Here is an 18,520-nt window from a genome sequence, read left to right as displayed (position 1 = left end):
TAAATATATATGACAAAAAATATATCTTTTATTGAATCGGAATGTCACTACATTTGGCAGAGACAGCCATAATCTTTTGGCTAAGTGCTGCTCATCTAGCAGCAGCACAAGGAGCAGGGTGGATAGATAGAAAAATGGCAGCTCTAGGATATGAAAGCATATGTGGTCTAACCTGGTATAGGCAGGACATGCAAACAAATAATTCTCTTTAAATGACATCCAGTCTTTTTGGATGCTATGTGCAAAGTGGAAAATATTACTGGGGCCTGGGAATTAATGGGAAAATCTGCATTTATTTAAATCTTTATCTATATATATAAAATCATTGCATATAAAACTTGAGGGGGACGCCTGCAAAAGTGATGGGAGCCACATCCTTTGTTTAAAAATGTTACACAGTTCATCACAGATGGTTTTGATTATTGCTTAAATGAGCCCCTGTTGAATTGGTTTAATGAGATGACTAGGTATCCTTGGATTTTACATGTGAATTTATTTCTCACTGTTAAACTACTTTAACTTAGAGAGTCAGTCAACTCCTTTTTTTGTCTTTGAATACAGAGTGATGGCCCCAAAGAGTCAAAGGGAGAAACAGGGAGCTTAATTTAACTGCAAATGAGCTTCATTATGACACACTCCTTGTGTCAAGGGAATGGTGGTAGAAGTGGGGCAGGCATATAATAATACACAATATTTTCTTTCAGAGACATCTGTTCCTCGTCATTCACTCCTTCAGTGTCCTGTGAATCTAAATGGGTTTTCACGGTCTATAAACACACACGTTCCCTCTCTTTCTCCTAGTGGAAAATACTTACTGCCTTACTTTATCTGACAGCAGGCAAGAATTTACCTTTGATAATATTTCAGGTTTATTGCTAAGTACCATTCTTGTAAAGCCACTGAAATAACTTTTGATGCACCAGCTTTGTTAAGGAAAAAAAATTACTAGCAATATGGATAGGCTGGTGATTGCTATTTCTTTTGTGTGGTGGTGTCCAAAGGACTGCATCCTTGTGGAGAAGGAAAAGCAGAAGCTCACTGGGGAGCTATGAAGCATATAGCCATATCATATAAAATTAGCATATTCCATTTGTTTGATAAAATTTTCCCTTGTGCCAGAATGTTTTAGCTCCAGATACCACTTCACCTAGGGAAAATGAAGTATTAATTATATTCTGTATAATCATAAGCTGCAAAACTTTGAAGAGTGTGGGGGGGGGGGAGTGTGATACAGGATTCAAGGAGCAAACTGCATGAGTGTGAAGGGCTTTGTAAAAATAGAGAAGTGGGTTCTGACAACACTGGTAACCCTATTGCATTTCAGCTTTTTGTCCTTTCAGAGCCCTGTATCCCTTGAAAGGTGCATGAGAGGTGGTGGTGCTTGGGGCAGTAAATGATTCTACATCTGTGAATCCCTAGGTTTGGCATAGTTACACTATTTATATTTCAGCCTGCCGTGCATTTGCTGAGAGAGACACTAAAAGGTAAAGGTACCCCTGACCATTAGGTCCAGTCGCAGATGACTCTGGGGTTGCAGCGCTCATCTCGCTCTGTAGGCCAAGGGAGCTGGCGTTTGTCCACAGACAGCTTCCGGGTCATGTGGCCAGCATGACTATGCCGCTTCTGGCGAACCAGAGCAGTGCACAAATACACCGTTTACCTTCCCGCCGGAGCAGTACCTATTTATCTACTTGCACTGCTATGCTTTCGAACTGCTAGGTGGGCAGGAGCTGGGACTGAACAACAGGAGCTCACCCCTTCACAGGGATTCGAACCACCGACCTTCCAATCGGCAAGCCCTAGGCTCAGTGGTTTAGACCACAGCGCTACCCTGTGGTTTAGACCACAGTGCCCTGAAAGAACAAGTAACTGGCTTCCTACTAGTTTCAGCCTCCGAATGACACTGTGGGTGGTTAATATCAGTGCCACTGTGTATGTTGGCTGGTTGCCTGTAGATGCAAGAGACACATAGAGATAGTGATGAATAATTGGTTGCATATTCTATTTTTTTAAATGTTTGATGTTTTGTTGTATTTTTATATATGCTATAAGCTGCCGAGAGTGGCTAGGGAAACCCAGCCAGATTGGTGGGATATAAATAAAATATAATTAATAATAATTAATAAAAATAATGTGATTGACCATTCCTGTGACTAGGTACTAACTAGAAGCTATTGGCAAGTGATTTAAGGAGTGTTGCCATTGTGTTGGTGTTCGCTTTCATGTCTCAGCCCCGCTTCCCACTAGTAGTCCCATTGGAATATGAGTTAGAGAGTCACCTATTGGGAAAGATGATGCTTCCACCCAAAATGACCATTTTCCTCTGTCCTAGTAGGTGTCTATTTTCTCATTGAGCATGCATAAATTGAAGTTAGGATCACTCTGTTAGCTGCCTAGCTCTGTTTCCTTGCCAAATGCTGGTGGTGACACACCAAATCTGGTCGCTTCATGCAGGGAGGACTTATGAATCTTTTAGGAACAGGTAACTCAAAGGAATATAAAAGGTTACTTTCTTCTAGCTCATAGAAGCTGATGGGCAAAAGCTATTTCAGGATTTAACAGTGTAGATGAAAGCTTCTTTGTAGTCCATATATTGTAGATTAAATGTCAGATCTAGTTATTAGGTTTCTCAAATTCTGATGTCATTGTTTTGATATGAATCAGAATAATGCACTGAATTTCCTGATGATATTGAAGATAACTGATCTGAGTGCCTGCCAGTCCTGACAGAAAAGCACTTTGCTAGCTTTTTATTGAAAGACCAAGACTATAACATAAATGCTATTTCAAAGTTTTTATATTGCCTTAGTAAATTGAATTGGTATTCATGCATCATGTAATGCCTGTCTTGAATGCAGGAACAAGGAAGTATTTTATCTAATTTATCTAGGTTTTGTGTTTGCCATTACACACCATAGAAAATACCTGAGAAATATATAAAATGTGGGTGCAGCACAGGAATACAAGAATACATCTTATGGAGAGAGAAAACAAAAACAAAAGCAAAACAATGCTTTTATCTTGCCCAAACGTAAAGGTAAAATAGTGTTTCCCAAACTTCTGAGTTCATTTGTTAAAGATGTAATGAGGCTCAACCCAAATTCTTAGGAATGTAAATAAAATAAAGTAAAATAAATCAGTATAAAATCCACATTTATTTATAATCAACCAGCATTCCTAGGAATCGTAGAATGTAAAAATTCTATGATGCATTGCAGGGGGTTGGACTAGATGATATTTGGGGTCCCTTCCAATACTATGATTCTATGATTATATAAAAAAAGAAACTAAACAACTAAAAAATAACAACACCTGTATACAATTTTTAGCAGTAAAACAGCATGTTATGAGGATACTGTAATATTGTGGAATCAGCTTATTAAATGCAGAGGTTATTCATTCACAAAGGATGCACTCTGTACCTGCCTTTATTTATGAGGCTCATAGTTCCTTGTTAATTTGATTGCACTATACATCCTAAACTGCTTTTCAACCTCAGGCCTTTTTCTACCTCTTTTGACCCTCAACTCCAGGGGGTCAATATATGTTGGCAAGCCCAAGTAGACAGGCTAATAAGTTATTGGCTTCTGTACCACTTATAACACATTTTATGATTGCTCTGTTGTATAACACACCAACTATCTGTACAAATATACTGCAAGAAGCAGTAGCAACCTTTCATTAAATGGTTGTATTTACAAGTAACCTCATGGGCTAGTAATGGGTTTGATTTTACAGTGTCATAAATGTGAGGTGGAGAGGCTTTTGCCACAAGGAGAAAGTACCTCTGTGGACAAACCTTAAGGGTATGCTGTGATTATCTCCAATTTAACATATAAATAAGATCTCTTTGTGAGTCAGACAAATCCCTCTCTTCCCTCCCAATGCAGATTGTTCCCCACAGAACAGTTTGCTGTGCTTTATCTAGTGTAATTAAATGTCGATTAATAGCTCCTCCTTTCCTTACTTTGGAGACTGTAATTTAATTAAGGGTTTGTCCCATTGTTGTGTTCTGTGTTAGTGTAGCTTTGCTGAATGCAAGGTCTCTAGCCTGAGGAACTGCTGTTTGGATGGTGAGGAGTCAAATAATGGAGAGATGAGAGAACCTATATGTCCTAGGGTGATAAACTGGGGGGCTACATCTTTTGGATTTAAATTTGCTTGAAGGAGATACCATAATTGTTTGGAGGAAAAAAATGCCCACAGATAAGAAGTTGCTTTGACAGGAACCAGTAGCAACAGTCAAAACTAAGAGGTTCCTAGAAGGACCATTTAGGATGTATTAGATGACAGAAGGCAGCACGCAGGTCTTTGCGTGCTTTCTGACTGGTAGCCCAGTCTTTGTTGCATTCCCCTCTTTCTATTTTTTCATAGTAGTGCAAATAACTAGATGACCATATACCAGTGCAGTCAATTGTGTGAACCTTTACAAGTGGTCTAATAACAAAGGATCCTAATAGATGACCCAACCCTTAAAAACATCTTTTAAGATAGTCTACTTGAGTTGCCACCGCCATCCAACACATGCAGACATACTTGTGGGGGATGGGAGAGAAAACCCATAGGAGTGGATGACAAAGGGAGTACATGTTCTAAGCACTGAAAACCAAATCCAACAAAAATTATAACCAGAAAATTCTGTAGAGCAGACAGAACTTTAGTAAAAATTTTAGCTTGGTCTCTTCAGTATTTCTGAGGTAAGCACACATTACAGTAATAGATGTTAATATTAGGGATTCCATGTCTGGTGCTAAGATTTTTACTTCAGGAGGTATCCTTTCAATGTGTGTTGCAGGATGTACATACACAGCTGTTTTGTTTTCAAACATGTACAAGGGCTAAAGTTAAGTCAAGACCATGTACCATCATGCTGCCTCTTAAAAGCAGTTCAGTATCACCGTGGCCGCTCTTCTTATATCTCTGCTTGTCTGATCTCTTAACTCTTGATAGGATTGTTGGACTGAAATTTAAGAAATGAGGTCTACAGCAAGACTGCAGTGTTTATTCTGTGCTATTCAGAGAAGCGGTTGTGTTGTGAATGGCACTGTGATGTTCAAGGACAAAGTCCAGTTCTTTAAAGGGAGGGGAATCTCCAACCCGTGGACTGAATGTGGCCCTTTAGGCCTCTCTATCCAGCCCTCAGTTTTCCCCTCAGGCCATGTCCCATCACACCTTGCCCTTCACCCTCCTAGAATGCTCTTGCTTTGCTGGAATGCGTCCTTGAAGTGTGGTAATGCCTCTTGCTTGCCTGGATGGACTAGTGTGCATGGAAACCTGGTTTTTGCACGGCTGGAATGTAGCCAACTGTACAAAGGAAAGAGTCCCACCTATTATTCTGTACCTTTTCGCTCTGGCTCTTCCCACCACTGACATGTGGTCCACAGGAAGTTGCCCATGAAGGAATATGGCTCTTGGGCTGATAGGTTTTCCAATCCTGCTTTTAAAATATCCTTCAGTGATCCTGGGTGTTGCTGCTTCTAACTCTCCACTCCCTTGACCTCCTACCTTTAAGGCCATTGTTTTTGTTTTCATTCCTTTACTCTTTATTGTGGCTTCTGTGAACATCATAGAATAGATGCATCTCCCTATAACTTGTTTCCCACAGAACAACGGGGAGTATGTATCATGCATTGACATATGCCACCATATTGGAAATGCAAGCCATGATGACCTTTGACTCTCAGGACATACTGAATGCTGGAAACACAATGAAAGAAGCTCAAGCCATATGTCAGAAGTAAGCACAGAGAATTATTCTAGATGGTCAAAAGCATAGAATAAGTACATAAGACAGCTTTGCAACAGTAAGAATGAAGAAAATGTTTTAGTAGAGGAAACGCTAAAGGATTCTTAGGAACCTTCATGTGCCACCAATAATTTTTTTTGACAGTTGGATTCCACCATGTATAAATGCAGTCATCTACATTAAAGTCGAAAGGTATAATTTTACTTGCACTTTACCTACATATGGCCACATGTAAGCCATTTCGGAAATATTTATTTATTGTCATGCAGCCAAAATGACAATTGTGGGACTATAAACAACTATAGAATAACATACCGCTTTAAACAGAGATTAATGTTTATGTCAGAAAATGCTTGAGGTGACCACATAAAGGCATTGAGTCCCAACTGTTCCTAGTCAGAAATTTTAACACATAGAAATATAATGGCAAAATTTAGTATGCCGAAGTACAGTGGTACCTCTGGTTACATTCTTAATTCGTTCCAGAGGTCCGTTCTTAACCTGAAACTGTTCTTAACCTGAAGCACCACTTTAGCTAATGGGGCCTCCCACTGCTGCTGCGCCGCCACCACGCGATTTCTGTTCTCATCCTGAAGTGAAGTTCTTAACCCGAGGTACTATTTCTGGGTTAGCGGAATCTGTAACCTGAAGCGTATGTAACCTGAGGTGCCACTGTAATGTAAAAGATAATTGAAAAATAGTATATGAAACCTTTAATTATACATACAGCCTTTTCTTAAATCACTTTGAGCATAAGAACATATTGTTCTGTGTACTTGGCATTTTGCAGAGTAATAAATTAAAATTTCAAGTCTGTAATCTCCTTGGATTGGAATCTAAAGTTTTGACAGAGTGGAGGAAAAGCACTGAAATAAAAAAAAGACAAAGGTATTAGAGCAAGAATATATGCAGATATAGTTTAGATGTACTTAGACTCCATTCCTCTTTCTATTTAGCTTTCAGCAGTTGGACTTGCTTTTGATAATACATGCATAAGATTGCATTGTTAGGCTTAGTTTTTAAAGGCCAATATGACTAAAGGGTTATGTCAATATGTTCTACATTTCCAGCCTCTTTTGTTTTTATGTAGGTTTCGGAAGAAATCCACCGTGGCCGATTCACTCAACAATTTAGTGCACAGACACAATGTTGACCAATTAACTGAAGGTAAAAAAATAAACAAAAATAAACATTAGCTCCTGTTTCTGTCCACATGACTGCCTGGTAAAATAAATAAATATTCACCTGGTGCTTAACAGCTCAGGAGTGTGCAGCTGGCAAGCCTCTGTGGGGAAAGAATTGTGTAGGTGGGAGGCCACAACTGGAAAGGTTACCACCTGCCTAATCTTCAAAAACAAGGGCATCCAGGCAACAGCCTTAATAGAACATCCTAATGAGGACATTTTTGAGGTGTGCTTGTATTATAATGTGGAAGATTGTAGTGGTTATGATGACACTGTTCCATTTGGTGGTGGAGCTTTCCTGCTATTCACTTCATATATATTTTTCCCCTTTCCCCCTTTTTAAAAAGAGGAAATTCATGCAGAAATTTGCTATGCTGAATGTTTGCTTCAGAGAGCTGCTCTTACATTCCTTCAGGTAAGAGCATTTGTTTTTGGAACATTGTTGTGGAAACAGGAATGTGAGGCCTCAGTTAATTTCAATAAGACCGTGGTTACTGAGATCACAGTGAGTCGGGCAGGTGATGTTAATAAGAATCTCTTTCTTCGTCTACCCACACCAACACCATGCAGCTTTGCTTTTATGCATTTTGCATAACATGTAGCTTCTCACACACTGAGAAGCAAGTTTAATTAGGAAGTCAGGATGTTTCCAGTTTATAATATGGGGACTTGATAAATCATTCTGTAACTTACTTTTCACAGAGATTTCCTTGTCCTCGATTTGAGATGGAGACAGCTTGTTGGATCCTTATCAAACTCTACAGTGTCAGGGTGGCCTGGTTGCATTTTGCAAGTTCAATTCAGTCGAACACTGTTCCTGATCCCTGCTTTCTCTAAGGTTTCTGATGCCTTTGCAAGTGTCCAGCATGTGTCTTGGATTAGCTAAAGCTGATGGCCCCATGCTAATCATCGGTAGTCCAAATCATTGCAAAGCCTATGACATAGCATGTAGAAACAGTGGCTTTTGTGCAAAGTCAGTAATAATAGGTTCTTCTCCGATGAAATACTTCCTGTCTCATTTTTCTAGTGTTAATTAATAAGGAATACTACTATTCTGCTTCTGTTTTACTTATCTATTGTATTTTCCTTAGGATGATTTATGTTATCTATTGTATTTTCCTTAGGATGAAAACATGGTTAGCTTTATCAAAGGAAGCATCAAAGTCAGAAACAGTTATCAAACATATAGGTTTGTAGCATTTTAATATTTTTTTACAATTATTATGTTCCAGGTATCCATCCAAATCAAAACATTGCTTATTATGTTTGGTGCTCTGCACTTCAGGCTTCACTCTAGTCTAAATTGATTCTGGCTGATATTTTATTTTAATCAATCAATCAATCTAATGTATTTATATCCTGCACTTTCAAAGTAAAAACTCTCATAAAGCAGCTTAGAGTTGTTACTAATAAATACAATATATGAATCTAAAAGCAAAACCAGTAAACTCACAGTTGAAACAACAGCAATGAATCACAAATATAAGTGAGGCCATTAATAAAAGTCTGAGTGGAATGAATTTTTTTTTTTGTTAACTGCTCTTTAAAATCACCAGCAAGTGGGCGATGTGCACCTCCCCAGTGGGGAGGGAATTCAAAAGATGCAAGGCCATCTTTGGTACTCTCTTCATACCGTGGGTATTGGGTAAATGGTATATTAGCAGTAGCTCTTATTGTCATGTATTTCAAAGTGCTAGACCGTGATTGGTATTAGAACTGGATTACATTCTGGGTTTTGATGAGATCTTTTGGTTTGATAGGGAGCTGGACAGTCTAATACATTCTCCCCACTATGTTAAAGGAGAAAATCATCCCCATTTTGAAGGTGGCGTAAAGCTGGGAGTTGGGGCATTTAATCTGGTATGTATCACAGTTTTTTTTTGTATACATGGTTCTGGCTAGGGCTGTTGGGAGTTGTATTCCATCATCTGGCTTTATATTTGACTGTTCAAGAGATTATTTGAAGTTGACATCTTTTACATAAGAATTGGTTCCAGCGGCTGAAAATGCTGCTATGTGGTAGTAGCTCCATATAGTGGCTAAAACATTTTATGAGCTGCTTTCTTATGAGATTTCCCACCACCTGTAACTCTCTCACTGCTCTGGCTGCCAGTTTGCGACTGAGCCATATCTAAGGCCCATGTACTGGCTTAGAAGGCTCTAAACAACTTGAGATCAGGCTATTTTAGGGAGTGCCTTCTTCAATATCAGCCTGCCTGGCTGTTGAGGTATGCAAGTAAGGCCTTCCTGATTGTATTGTGGCCTGCAGCAGAAGGGCTGAGTCTCAGTGGTAGAGCATCAAGTTTGCATGCAGAAGGTCCCAGGTTCAGTCCTCAGCATCTCCAGGTGGGATTGGGAGAGACAGTAGTGAGTTAGATGGACCAATGGTCTGACTCAGTATAAGGCAACTTCCAGGGTGAGCCTTCTCTGTGGAACCAGAATAATTTCTGAGTTGTGACCGGCTAGCATTTTAGTTCTTACTTAAAGCCACTTTACTTCCCAAGCCTTTGATGGTGGTTTGTTCTTAATTTGTCATGATGGTTGATCGTTTTATGATTATTATTGTATATTCATTCATAGACTCTCTTGTGCTAGCCAAAGGCCATGGCATCGTTCACAAGGGGAACAAAAGGAAAAACAGCAATAACCATAAAAACATTTAGCACTACCAGTGCAAAAAACCACAGTCAAGTCTCCTAGAAATTATTTGTTGCATAAGCTAGAATAGCAGGGAAATCTCAGGTAAAATATGCCAGCTTAAGTGTCCGAATCCCAGTTGACTGCTATTTTATCTAGCTCTTTTCTCCTGATCTTTTTAGCTGCCAACACATATAGTGCTACTTTATAGGTTACAAAGTCATCAGTATCGCTCAGCAGCCATTTCACCCTTTCCACCCTGTTAGAGTGTATTCCATTCGTAAGCAGGGGTTTTATAAATTGGTCTCTTGGATCTATATATAGTGGGCATTGCAATAAATAATGGTACAGGTCCTCTACACAGGGTTGCCCACATATACAAAGTCTCTCCTTGTACTGTACTTTGCTGTACCGACCATCCAACACCATCAAGGGCATTGATTGGAATAATAATTCTGTAAAAGCGATTCTTAGTACGGCAAGTGGGAGCTTTGTCAGATATCTAGCTCGGGTGTGCTCCGTTTTAATAAGTGGGAGCCATGGTGAACTTTTGGTAGAGGCAATCGTGGATAAATCCCTTTCTTCATCGGACCTAAAGAGACAATCTATTAGGTGCCTCCTATCCATCTTCATGGTCACCTGAAGATCTTGTAATTGATATTGGGACAAGAGGCTTTGGATGTCAGCCTTCCAGCATTTGGACTGTTCTCCTTCAGTGTGGGACATAGTGGGGAATCTCTCCTCCAAGAGCGATTGGAGTCTTTTCACATAGCTTAGACACAGATAGTCAATTCTAGCCCATATTGTTGTCACGTCCGCTTCAACGCGGATAAGAGCAGCTGGGGTCCCCTTGGGGAGCGAGAGCACTTTCCTGAGGAATTTGTTCTATACTATTTCTAAGGCTTTGTTAGCATTTGGGTCCGTGCCCCATATCACTACTCCATAGAGCATTTGGGAAACCACTTTACTGGTGAAGATTTTCAGCACAGGTTCTAATAACTGGCCACCCAGTGTAAAATAGAATTTTATTAGTGCCCCACAAGCTTTCTGTGCTTTGAGTTTCGAGAAACTAGTCCTCGCCATAATTTCCTGTATGCTTTTCACCTGTGCAAATTTTATCACAATATACCAATTATACAGAACGTTTAGGCTACAGTGATTAAAATCACAAGCACTTCAGGAAATGAATTAACTTGTGTGAAGGAGTGAAGGCCTTTTCAGGGAGGAAATGTGTGAAACCTTACAACATGTGCTTGAAGCTCAAACTCATCAAGTTTGCAAGAGCTATATTTGTCACACTGGAAATGCTCAGATTATTCTATTATATATAGCTTGTTTCTTGCCAGTAATCAGAATGTTATAAGGGCAGCATTATGTATTGAAGAGCTACTGTGCTGATGAAAAGCTTTTATGATATTGCAATTTTAATTTGCAGGAAGGTTCCCTCCATTATGACCCTTCTGATTTTATATTTTAAATCAGTATCTGCTTGTGAGCTACTTGTGAGCTGTTTGTAGAATTTGTAGGGGCTAGCTAACTACAAGTTATATTAATTATGTGATTAGCAATTGCACTGTGGTTTTTAACAATGGAAATCTTGGAAGTAGGGGATGGTAGTTTCATCGGTACCTTCAATATGCAAGAAAGTAACATTTAAGTCTTCCCTCTCCAGTAACACCTCATCCTCCTTTATTAGAGATTGGTGCTGAAGGGATATTTTTTTCTAATGGTGATTGCTGCTGTCAGGGGTTTAGGAACAGAGGCAAGGGCAAGGGAGGAAACAGAGAGCGAAGGGGAGGAGGCAGAAGAAAAGATGAGTGATGACGACGACCCGAGATCTCCGAGTCTTTCCAGTGAATCAGAGGATTCACAGAAAGGAGCACCAGTGGCCAGGGCAAGGGGGGAGTTTAGGGGGGCACCCCAGGAAGATAGAGCCAGAGGGGACTCAGAGGAGAGCAGTTGGAAATCGGGACCAGCGTCACTGCTAGGGAGCAGGGAGGAGGAAGGGAGCCAGGGGGCAAGCGCTGGCAGCTCACCACAGGAGGGAGGGCATGAGTCAGGAGTGGCCACACCTCCATCGGGGAGCGAAGAAACGGTTAAGCGGAAAGTGGAAGGTTGGGCGCGCGCGCCAAGTTCAAATGCAGAGGAAGGCGGCGCAGTAAGCAGCCCGGAAAGGGAGCCAGGTCCTAAAGCCCGGCGCAAGGAGGCAGGAGGGTCCGGGTCAGCGTCAGAAGAATCCCGGAAGGAAGAAACCCCGGGGGGCAGAGGGACCCAGAGGAGAACAGTCAGGCGGAAAAGGTGGAGCAGGGCTAGGATATTAAGTTGGTGCACAAGGGGCGGAGAATCAGACGGAGCTTCGCCGATCTAGCTACTAGACGTAGAGTTGCACGCAGCAGCTTGAAAATGGAAACTGTAACTCAATAAAGACTTTTACTTAATGATCGCTGGCTAGCGTGATCCTCTGTGAGCTAGGATCTTCGAGCAGCTCTGACAGCTGCGCACAGTCCAGTTTTTCTTGAACACCGCCAGAGAGATAAGGCTTAACAACCCCCACCCATTGTTGATGACAGCCCCCCCCCAGTGTATAATTTTTTAAAACCCACAATTCAATTGCTAATTGCATCACTAAAGTACAGTAACACATAGCTAGGCTCTTAGTTTGCACATGTGTGGTATTATAAGCTCACATGTTCAGGAACAGAGGAGTAACTTTGCATCCTCCGCCCCTGATGTTTATGCAGTTATCTGTGGGGTGGGTGTTTTGCATGTTTAGTTGTACATGCAGGAGGTTTCCTGTAATCTGGAACTCGGATAGTTGCTGAACCATGATTTTTACTCATAATGCCCAATAGGGCTGCAGGTATAAGTACATCAAATGTCAAGATTTTCCTTTATAAAGGTGACTTGAACAAAAATAACAGAAGTGGCTCCTTCATACTGGAATCTTCTTTTCTGATGATTTAGCTCAGAGCTTTTTTCCTTAAAAAAATGTTTAGGGGTACTCTCATTTTCCTATTTGTATTAAAATACAGCCCCTCAATGAGACCAAACTTAGATTCATAAAATGTTTAGGGGTATGCGTACCCCTGCATCACCCCAGAAAAAAGCACTGGTTCAGCTTCATTTCTAGATATGTTTGTTAAGCTTATTTCCAAAATAATAAGACTGTAAGGCACCACTTTATACTGCTGCTTTCATAATGAAGGAAGAAAGAGCAAAAACACACACAGAAAACTAACCCTGCCTACTGTTTGACCTTCCTCATTACCATGGCAGATTGTAATTACCAACCTCACAAGCTCGTTACCTGGTAGAGATGTGTTGTCTCCACTCTGGTGAAAGATGACTTGACCCATGACTTGCTCAATGTGGAGGCATTGAGCATCTTCCCACACCTGCCCCATTATTTCTTGTGCTGACATGGGAACTCTCCACATTATGTGTAAATAATATGCCTTAGGAGAGTTTGCCCTAAAATATGGCTTAAACATGTAGTACTAATTAAACTAACAAATAAGAAGAAATTGCATTGTGCTCAGTGCTATGGAGGGGTGTGTGGTATGGCAAACATGACATATGGAAGCCATTTTAGGTGAGCTTGATATGAAACCTGCTCCTTTTATTTGTAAAATATCTTTTCTGAGATGTTGCAGGTAAAATAAATGTATATCTATATATAATTTTCTTCCCACAAATTTTCTTTGGTTTTTATTTCTATAGACTTTGTCTATGTTACCATCAAGGATTGTACGGTTACTGGAGTTTGTTGGGTTTTCAGGAAATAAGGCAAGTATATGTTTGTTTATGTTGTTTCATTTATTAAAATCTTTTATATGCCACCTGTCATTTCAAAAGACATACTAAGGCACTTCTCTGGGCAATAATAAAATACAACAATAAAAATCCTATAAATAAAAAACTGTAAAACATCAGTATTGATTGCAGTAGCCAAAAATGCCAGGAGTCAGTATTAGTGGTCAGCAAATGCCTGGGTAAATGAGTACATTTTTAGTTGCACCCCATAGCTGGCTCCCAAATGCTCTCTAACCTAATATTATTTCAGGGTAGGAGCCACCACTGTGAACATTTAGTTGGCATCTATACAGTACAGACAAAAGTAAGAACTGCTACACACACACACATATATTACAGTAAGATAAGATAAGATAAATAAAACTTTATTCGCATTAGCCTATGGCCATAGCAACAGCAAAACATTACATTATATGCAGAAAAGGAAATTTGATATAAAAGTACAATTTAAAGTCCTGAATCAGCAGTCAGTCAGTGGCCCTTATTCTGATTGCCCCTGCTATGAACCTAGCAACCTTTGCTGTTATCTGCTCATTTTGATCTGATAGAAGAAAGGACATTATGGCAGTGGTTGAGCACCCTGGGATGGTCAGTACGAGTGGGGTGATGATCTCGTTCCTAAGGTCTTTGTAGAGAGTACAGGACAGGAGGACTTGTGCCGCTGTTTTGGTGCTACCATCTCCACAGGGGCAAAGACGTTTCTTAGGCGGAATCTTTTGGAATGGACCCTCAGGTACCGCAGATGGCACAACATCCAGTCTTGCAAGTGTAAAAGCACATCTATTTTGGGATAATAAGTCTGTGCAGCTATGGGGCCAGAGAATCAAAATGGGGAGATGAAAACGGAACATACCAAGGGCAGAATTTCCTTATAGTGGCCAGGTTGTTCTGGTGCTCGATATCTTTTAGACGCTGACCAGTTAGACTGTTTGCTTTAGTGGGGCCCAAAGGGGATAGGCCACAAGAGTGAAGTTTTTGATAGACAGTTTTAAGCCAGGCACTTTTATGGGAGTCTTGAAGTACTAGGGATAGTAAACTGGGGGGATTTGAGTTTAGGCGAAGCCAGAGGTTAAAAGTTATTTGCCAAGTCCATAGTTCTACTGAAGAGAGACTTGCCTCCAGTCTCAATGATGCGTTTGGGATGCATGGCGGTACCGAAAAAATCTGCCTTAGAAACTTTGATTGAACAGCTTCCAAAGTGCCAAGGTGGTTACCAGTCCAAATCTGAGCCCTGTATAGTAGCTGTGCTAGGGGTTTAGCTTGGAAGGCTTCTAGGGCTGATGGTATATATTTGCCACCCTTTGTATGGAAAAAGCGAGTCAAAGCCTTGGCACTTTGGGATGCTTTTTCTTTTGCACATTTTTGGTGTGCTCCCCATGACCCGGTGGACTGGAAGATAAGGCCCAAATATTTGAAAGCTTTGACCTGTTCGATAGGCTGATTGTCCATACGCCAACTGTGGGGCCTATATTTTCTTGAGAAAACCGTAACTGGTTTTCTGATAATTTACGACCAGGTGTTCTCTCTGGTAATACACTGAGAATTCTCTTATCAATCTTTTTAGGCCTATTTTTGTTTGGGATAAGAGGACCGCATCATCAGCATATAATAGTACAGAGATTGGTTTTGAGGCCAGTTTAAGAGCGTGGAATTCTGAAGATGTTAGGCACTGGACCATGTCGTTTATGTATAGGTTAAAGAGTGCCGGGGCTAAAATGCACCCTTTGTGGCTAGGACAGATCCTGTAAGTTGGCCATTTGTAGAGCAGCACACTTCCAGCACAGTGTCTTTATAAAGGCAGTTAATCGGATATAATAATCTTTTGTCTATGCTTGAGGTGTTTAATTTGGCCCAGAGACTTATTCGTGAGATTGAATCAAAAGCAGCTTTCAAATCAATGAAAGCAGCATACAGCACACCGCAGGATTGCTTGACGTACTTATCTATGAGGTGGGCTAGGACGAAGCAATGGTCTATAGTAGATCTGCCTTGCCTGAATCCTACTTGCTCTTCCACAAGGATAGTCTCAGCATCAATCCAGTTGATTAATTTATTGTGGAGGTGTTTTGCATATAATTTACTAACTATAGATAAGAGGCTGATAGGTCTGTAGCTGGCCAGATCCCATGTAGGGCCCTTTTTGAATATTGGGATGATTACCTCAATGGCCCAGCTGTCGGGGAGTAAACCAGATGAATCAATGTGAGAGAATAGTGCCACAAGCAGAGGTGCCCACCAGTCAATATTGGACTTCAAAAGTTCAGGGGGCAGGTGATCAATGCCTGGGGCTCTATTGTTTTTTAGCTGTGTAATTAGGTCTTTTATCTCAGTCGTGGACACTGGGGGCCAAGCTGGTAAGTTTTCTGGAGATACTGTTGCGTGATTAAGCTGAGCATCCTGGTCTTGGAAAAGTGAGCGGTAGTACTGCGTTACATGCCTGCTGTAGAGAAACCTCAATACATTGTGCCCTTTGTGTGACCAAATGGCACATCTTCTAAGGGGAACACATGTTAATTGCTGTTGCATTTTCTGTAACCACTACTTCATTCATTTGGTGTTTTGTAAAAGAGATGTCTGATAACTTTATTGGGCACTATGGTGACATACATTGATATTGTTCTCCTGTACTAGCTGAGTAAACCAATTTAACTTTCTGTGTTGGAAGATACTTCTCTCCTTAGTTACGGTGGAACAAATAGAGCAAACCACAGGTGTAATTAATTTACAACCATTTATCTGACTGTGATGCAGGAACATGGTCTGCGACAGCTTCAGGAAGGAGCCTCAGTGTACAGCTTTAGGTCTGTACTGTGCACTATGCTGCTGCTCTGCTATCATACCTTCATGACTTTTGTGCTAGGTAGGATTCATTTTCTTCTCTAAATGTTGACCCTTCATACATCCAAAATGGCATGGGGATAGGAAGGAGTGTGTTCATCACAAAGCTGGTTGTGAATTACTTATTCAGAATAGCTTTAGCATTGTTCATGTATGACTTAATTCTTCACAAACTTTTATTTTCTTCAAGAAACACTTAAGATGAATATGATATATGCATAAAGGTAAAGGTAAAGTGACCCCTGACCATTAGGTCCAGTCGCGGACAACTCTGGGGTTGCGGCGCTCATCTCGCTTTATTGGCCAAGGGAGCTGGCGTACAGCTTCTGGGTCATGTGGCCAGCATGACTAAGCCGCTTTTGGCGAACCAGAGCAGCGCACAGAAACGCCTTTTACCTTTCCACCGGAGCGGTACCTATTTATCTACTTGCACTTTGAGATATATGCATAGCTTATCCCAAAATTCTAAAACATATAGGCAGTTTTTGAACCAGGCTAATCCTAGCAATTTAAACAGAAACATAACATTATGAGCTATAAATGCAAACATTTTGTTAGGTGTTTGCTGTTCCCCTAACCACTCTTTAACTTGTTTTAAAAACCTTAGCACAGGTCCTCCTAGTCACTAGGATCAGATGATACGAGGCCTTTATAGGGATGCAGCTTTAGGGAGCTTGGGGTTGCTGATTCTAGAAGTGTGACTCTTCCTGCCCATAGCTTCAATTTTACAGAATCCCCTCCCCAGTGAAACCTGTAAATGCCTAAACTTGTTTTAATGAGTTGCCTAAAAGTCAACTATCTTCGGACTATTTAGGAGCTGCTCAGTTTTGATGAGAATTTCCCTGTAATCATTTGCTTTTAATATTTTTGTGTCACCATTATTTTTGAGCTAAATTAATGTTTATATTTGGCCTTGAGAGAAAGTATGGAAAGGACTCACAATGTAAACTAAGTCTGGGCTACCCCCACTTTCTAATTTTTTGTTCTCCCAATTAATTTAGGGACAGGAAAAGGAAACGTTGAAGAAGCAGAGAAACTTCTTAAGCCTTACTTGGCTCGGTATCCAAAAGTAAGATATATCTTAAATAGGCCTGATATGTGTACCAATGTAATATCTTATTGTAGAAAGATGATTAAATGTATATGAAAATTGTTGCCAATGTTGTTTCTTGATTTATTCCAGGGATCCATATTCCTGTTTTTTGCAGGGAGAATAGAAACAATAAGAGGCAATGTTGATGGAGTAAGTAATTTGTTTTTATCCTTCACATACCTTCCTTGGGGCTTAAGAAATCTTTGGCCTTATGATCACAGTTCCTGGTGGGTTTTGCTCTCTGCAGTATAGTACTTGGCCACACTAAGAGTGACAAATGGATGTTGGTCTGAAAGAAGTAGAAGGGCATGCAACTGGTTGACCTGGCAGATTTGATAAGAAGGATTCAATAAAGATTGTAAGCAAATCACGGTAGAAAAGCAAGGCTATTTGCCATCTTATTTTCCACATGAACCTGACCATATATGAAGGTCATCTTCAGAGGTCCTTCTCCACTGGTGCAACCCTGTCACTGGTTGAGATGCCCTTCAGCTGTAATGTCTCTGCTGTGGACTACCTTCCCCACCTGGTGCAAAGCCTGACATTTTTTCAGCATCAAGTATTTGCCTAGGCATTTTAAATCATTTGAGCCTTTTGGATTTAGATTTTGGACTGGTTACAACTATTTCTGCTCTGCTGTGTGAGTGTAGTGGTGGGTTTTTAAACTTTTATTATTTTAACTTCATGCAAGCCCCTCTGAGTATTAAAAGTGAATATAAATACTTCAACATAAATAAATGGAGCATCTATTATTGTTAGGTACTGGGTGGAAACAACACTAAATTACTACTAAACTGTGAATTGGTTCTTGGTTTGAGAACCAATATGATGTGATAGTTTTTTGCTAGGACTTGGCAGACGCAGATTCAAAGCTACACACCACCTCGAACCTCACTGAATCCTTTTGGGTTAGTATTTTCTTGCTCAGCCTAACCTATCTCACAGTGTAGGAGGTGAGGAACAATATATGCCCCCTGAACTACTTGGAGGAAGTGTAGCATCAAAATTGAATTAAAAGTAAGAAATAACGTTTCTAAGCAAAGATACTGATATCTTCTGCTATTTCTGTCTCCCCCTTTCCATGGAGATGCAGACTGTCAGAACTGATTGTAGTATGTGATTGATACAGGAACAGTAGTGTATGGCTTCTGGCCTGAGTGTATGCTTGACAAGTATATTCAAAAGCTGCGCTGACATTTTTGAATGAGG

At 40.5% G+C, this 18,520-nt stretch overlaps 1 protein-coding gene across 3 annotated transcripts in view; it reads left to right on the top strand.

Moving 5' to 3' along the window:
• TTC39A (tetratricopeptide repeat domain 39A) overlaps positions 1–18,520 on the top strand; it is a 48,234-nt gene that overhangs the window by 12,270 nt on the left and 17,444 nt on the right. For all 3 annotated transcript variants that reach the window (XM_081193180.1, XM_081193179.1, XM_081193181.1), the window contains 9 exons: positions 5,606–5,737; positions 6,837–6,913; positions 7,278–7,345; positions 8,055–8,119; positions 8,691–8,790; positions 13,288–13,353; positions 16,132–16,240; positions 17,220–17,287; positions 17,402–17,461. In XM_081193180.1, coding sequence (XP_081049306.1) covers positions 5,606–5,737; positions 6,837–6,913; positions 7,278–7,345; positions 8,055–8,119; positions 8,691–8,790; positions 13,288–13,353; positions 16,132–16,240; positions 17,220–17,287; positions 17,402–17,461 — 745 coding nt within the window. The remainder of the gene's footprint in view (positions 1–5,605; positions 5,738–6,836; positions 6,914–7,277; positions 7,346–8,054; positions 8,120–8,690; positions 8,791–13,287; positions 13,354–16,131; positions 16,241–17,219; positions 17,288–17,401; positions 17,462–18,520) is intronic.

The sequence above is a fragment of the Podarcis bocagei genome (assembly GCF_964188305.1).
Source record: "Podarcis bocagei genome assembly, chromosome: 5".
In the NCBI taxonomy this organism is placed as follows: Eukaryota; Metazoa; Chordata; class Lepidosauria; order Squamata; family Lacertidae; genus Podarcis; species Podarcis bocagei.
Note: the sequence above shows the minus strand (reverse complement) of the source record. Positions and strands in the feature narration are given on the sequence as shown.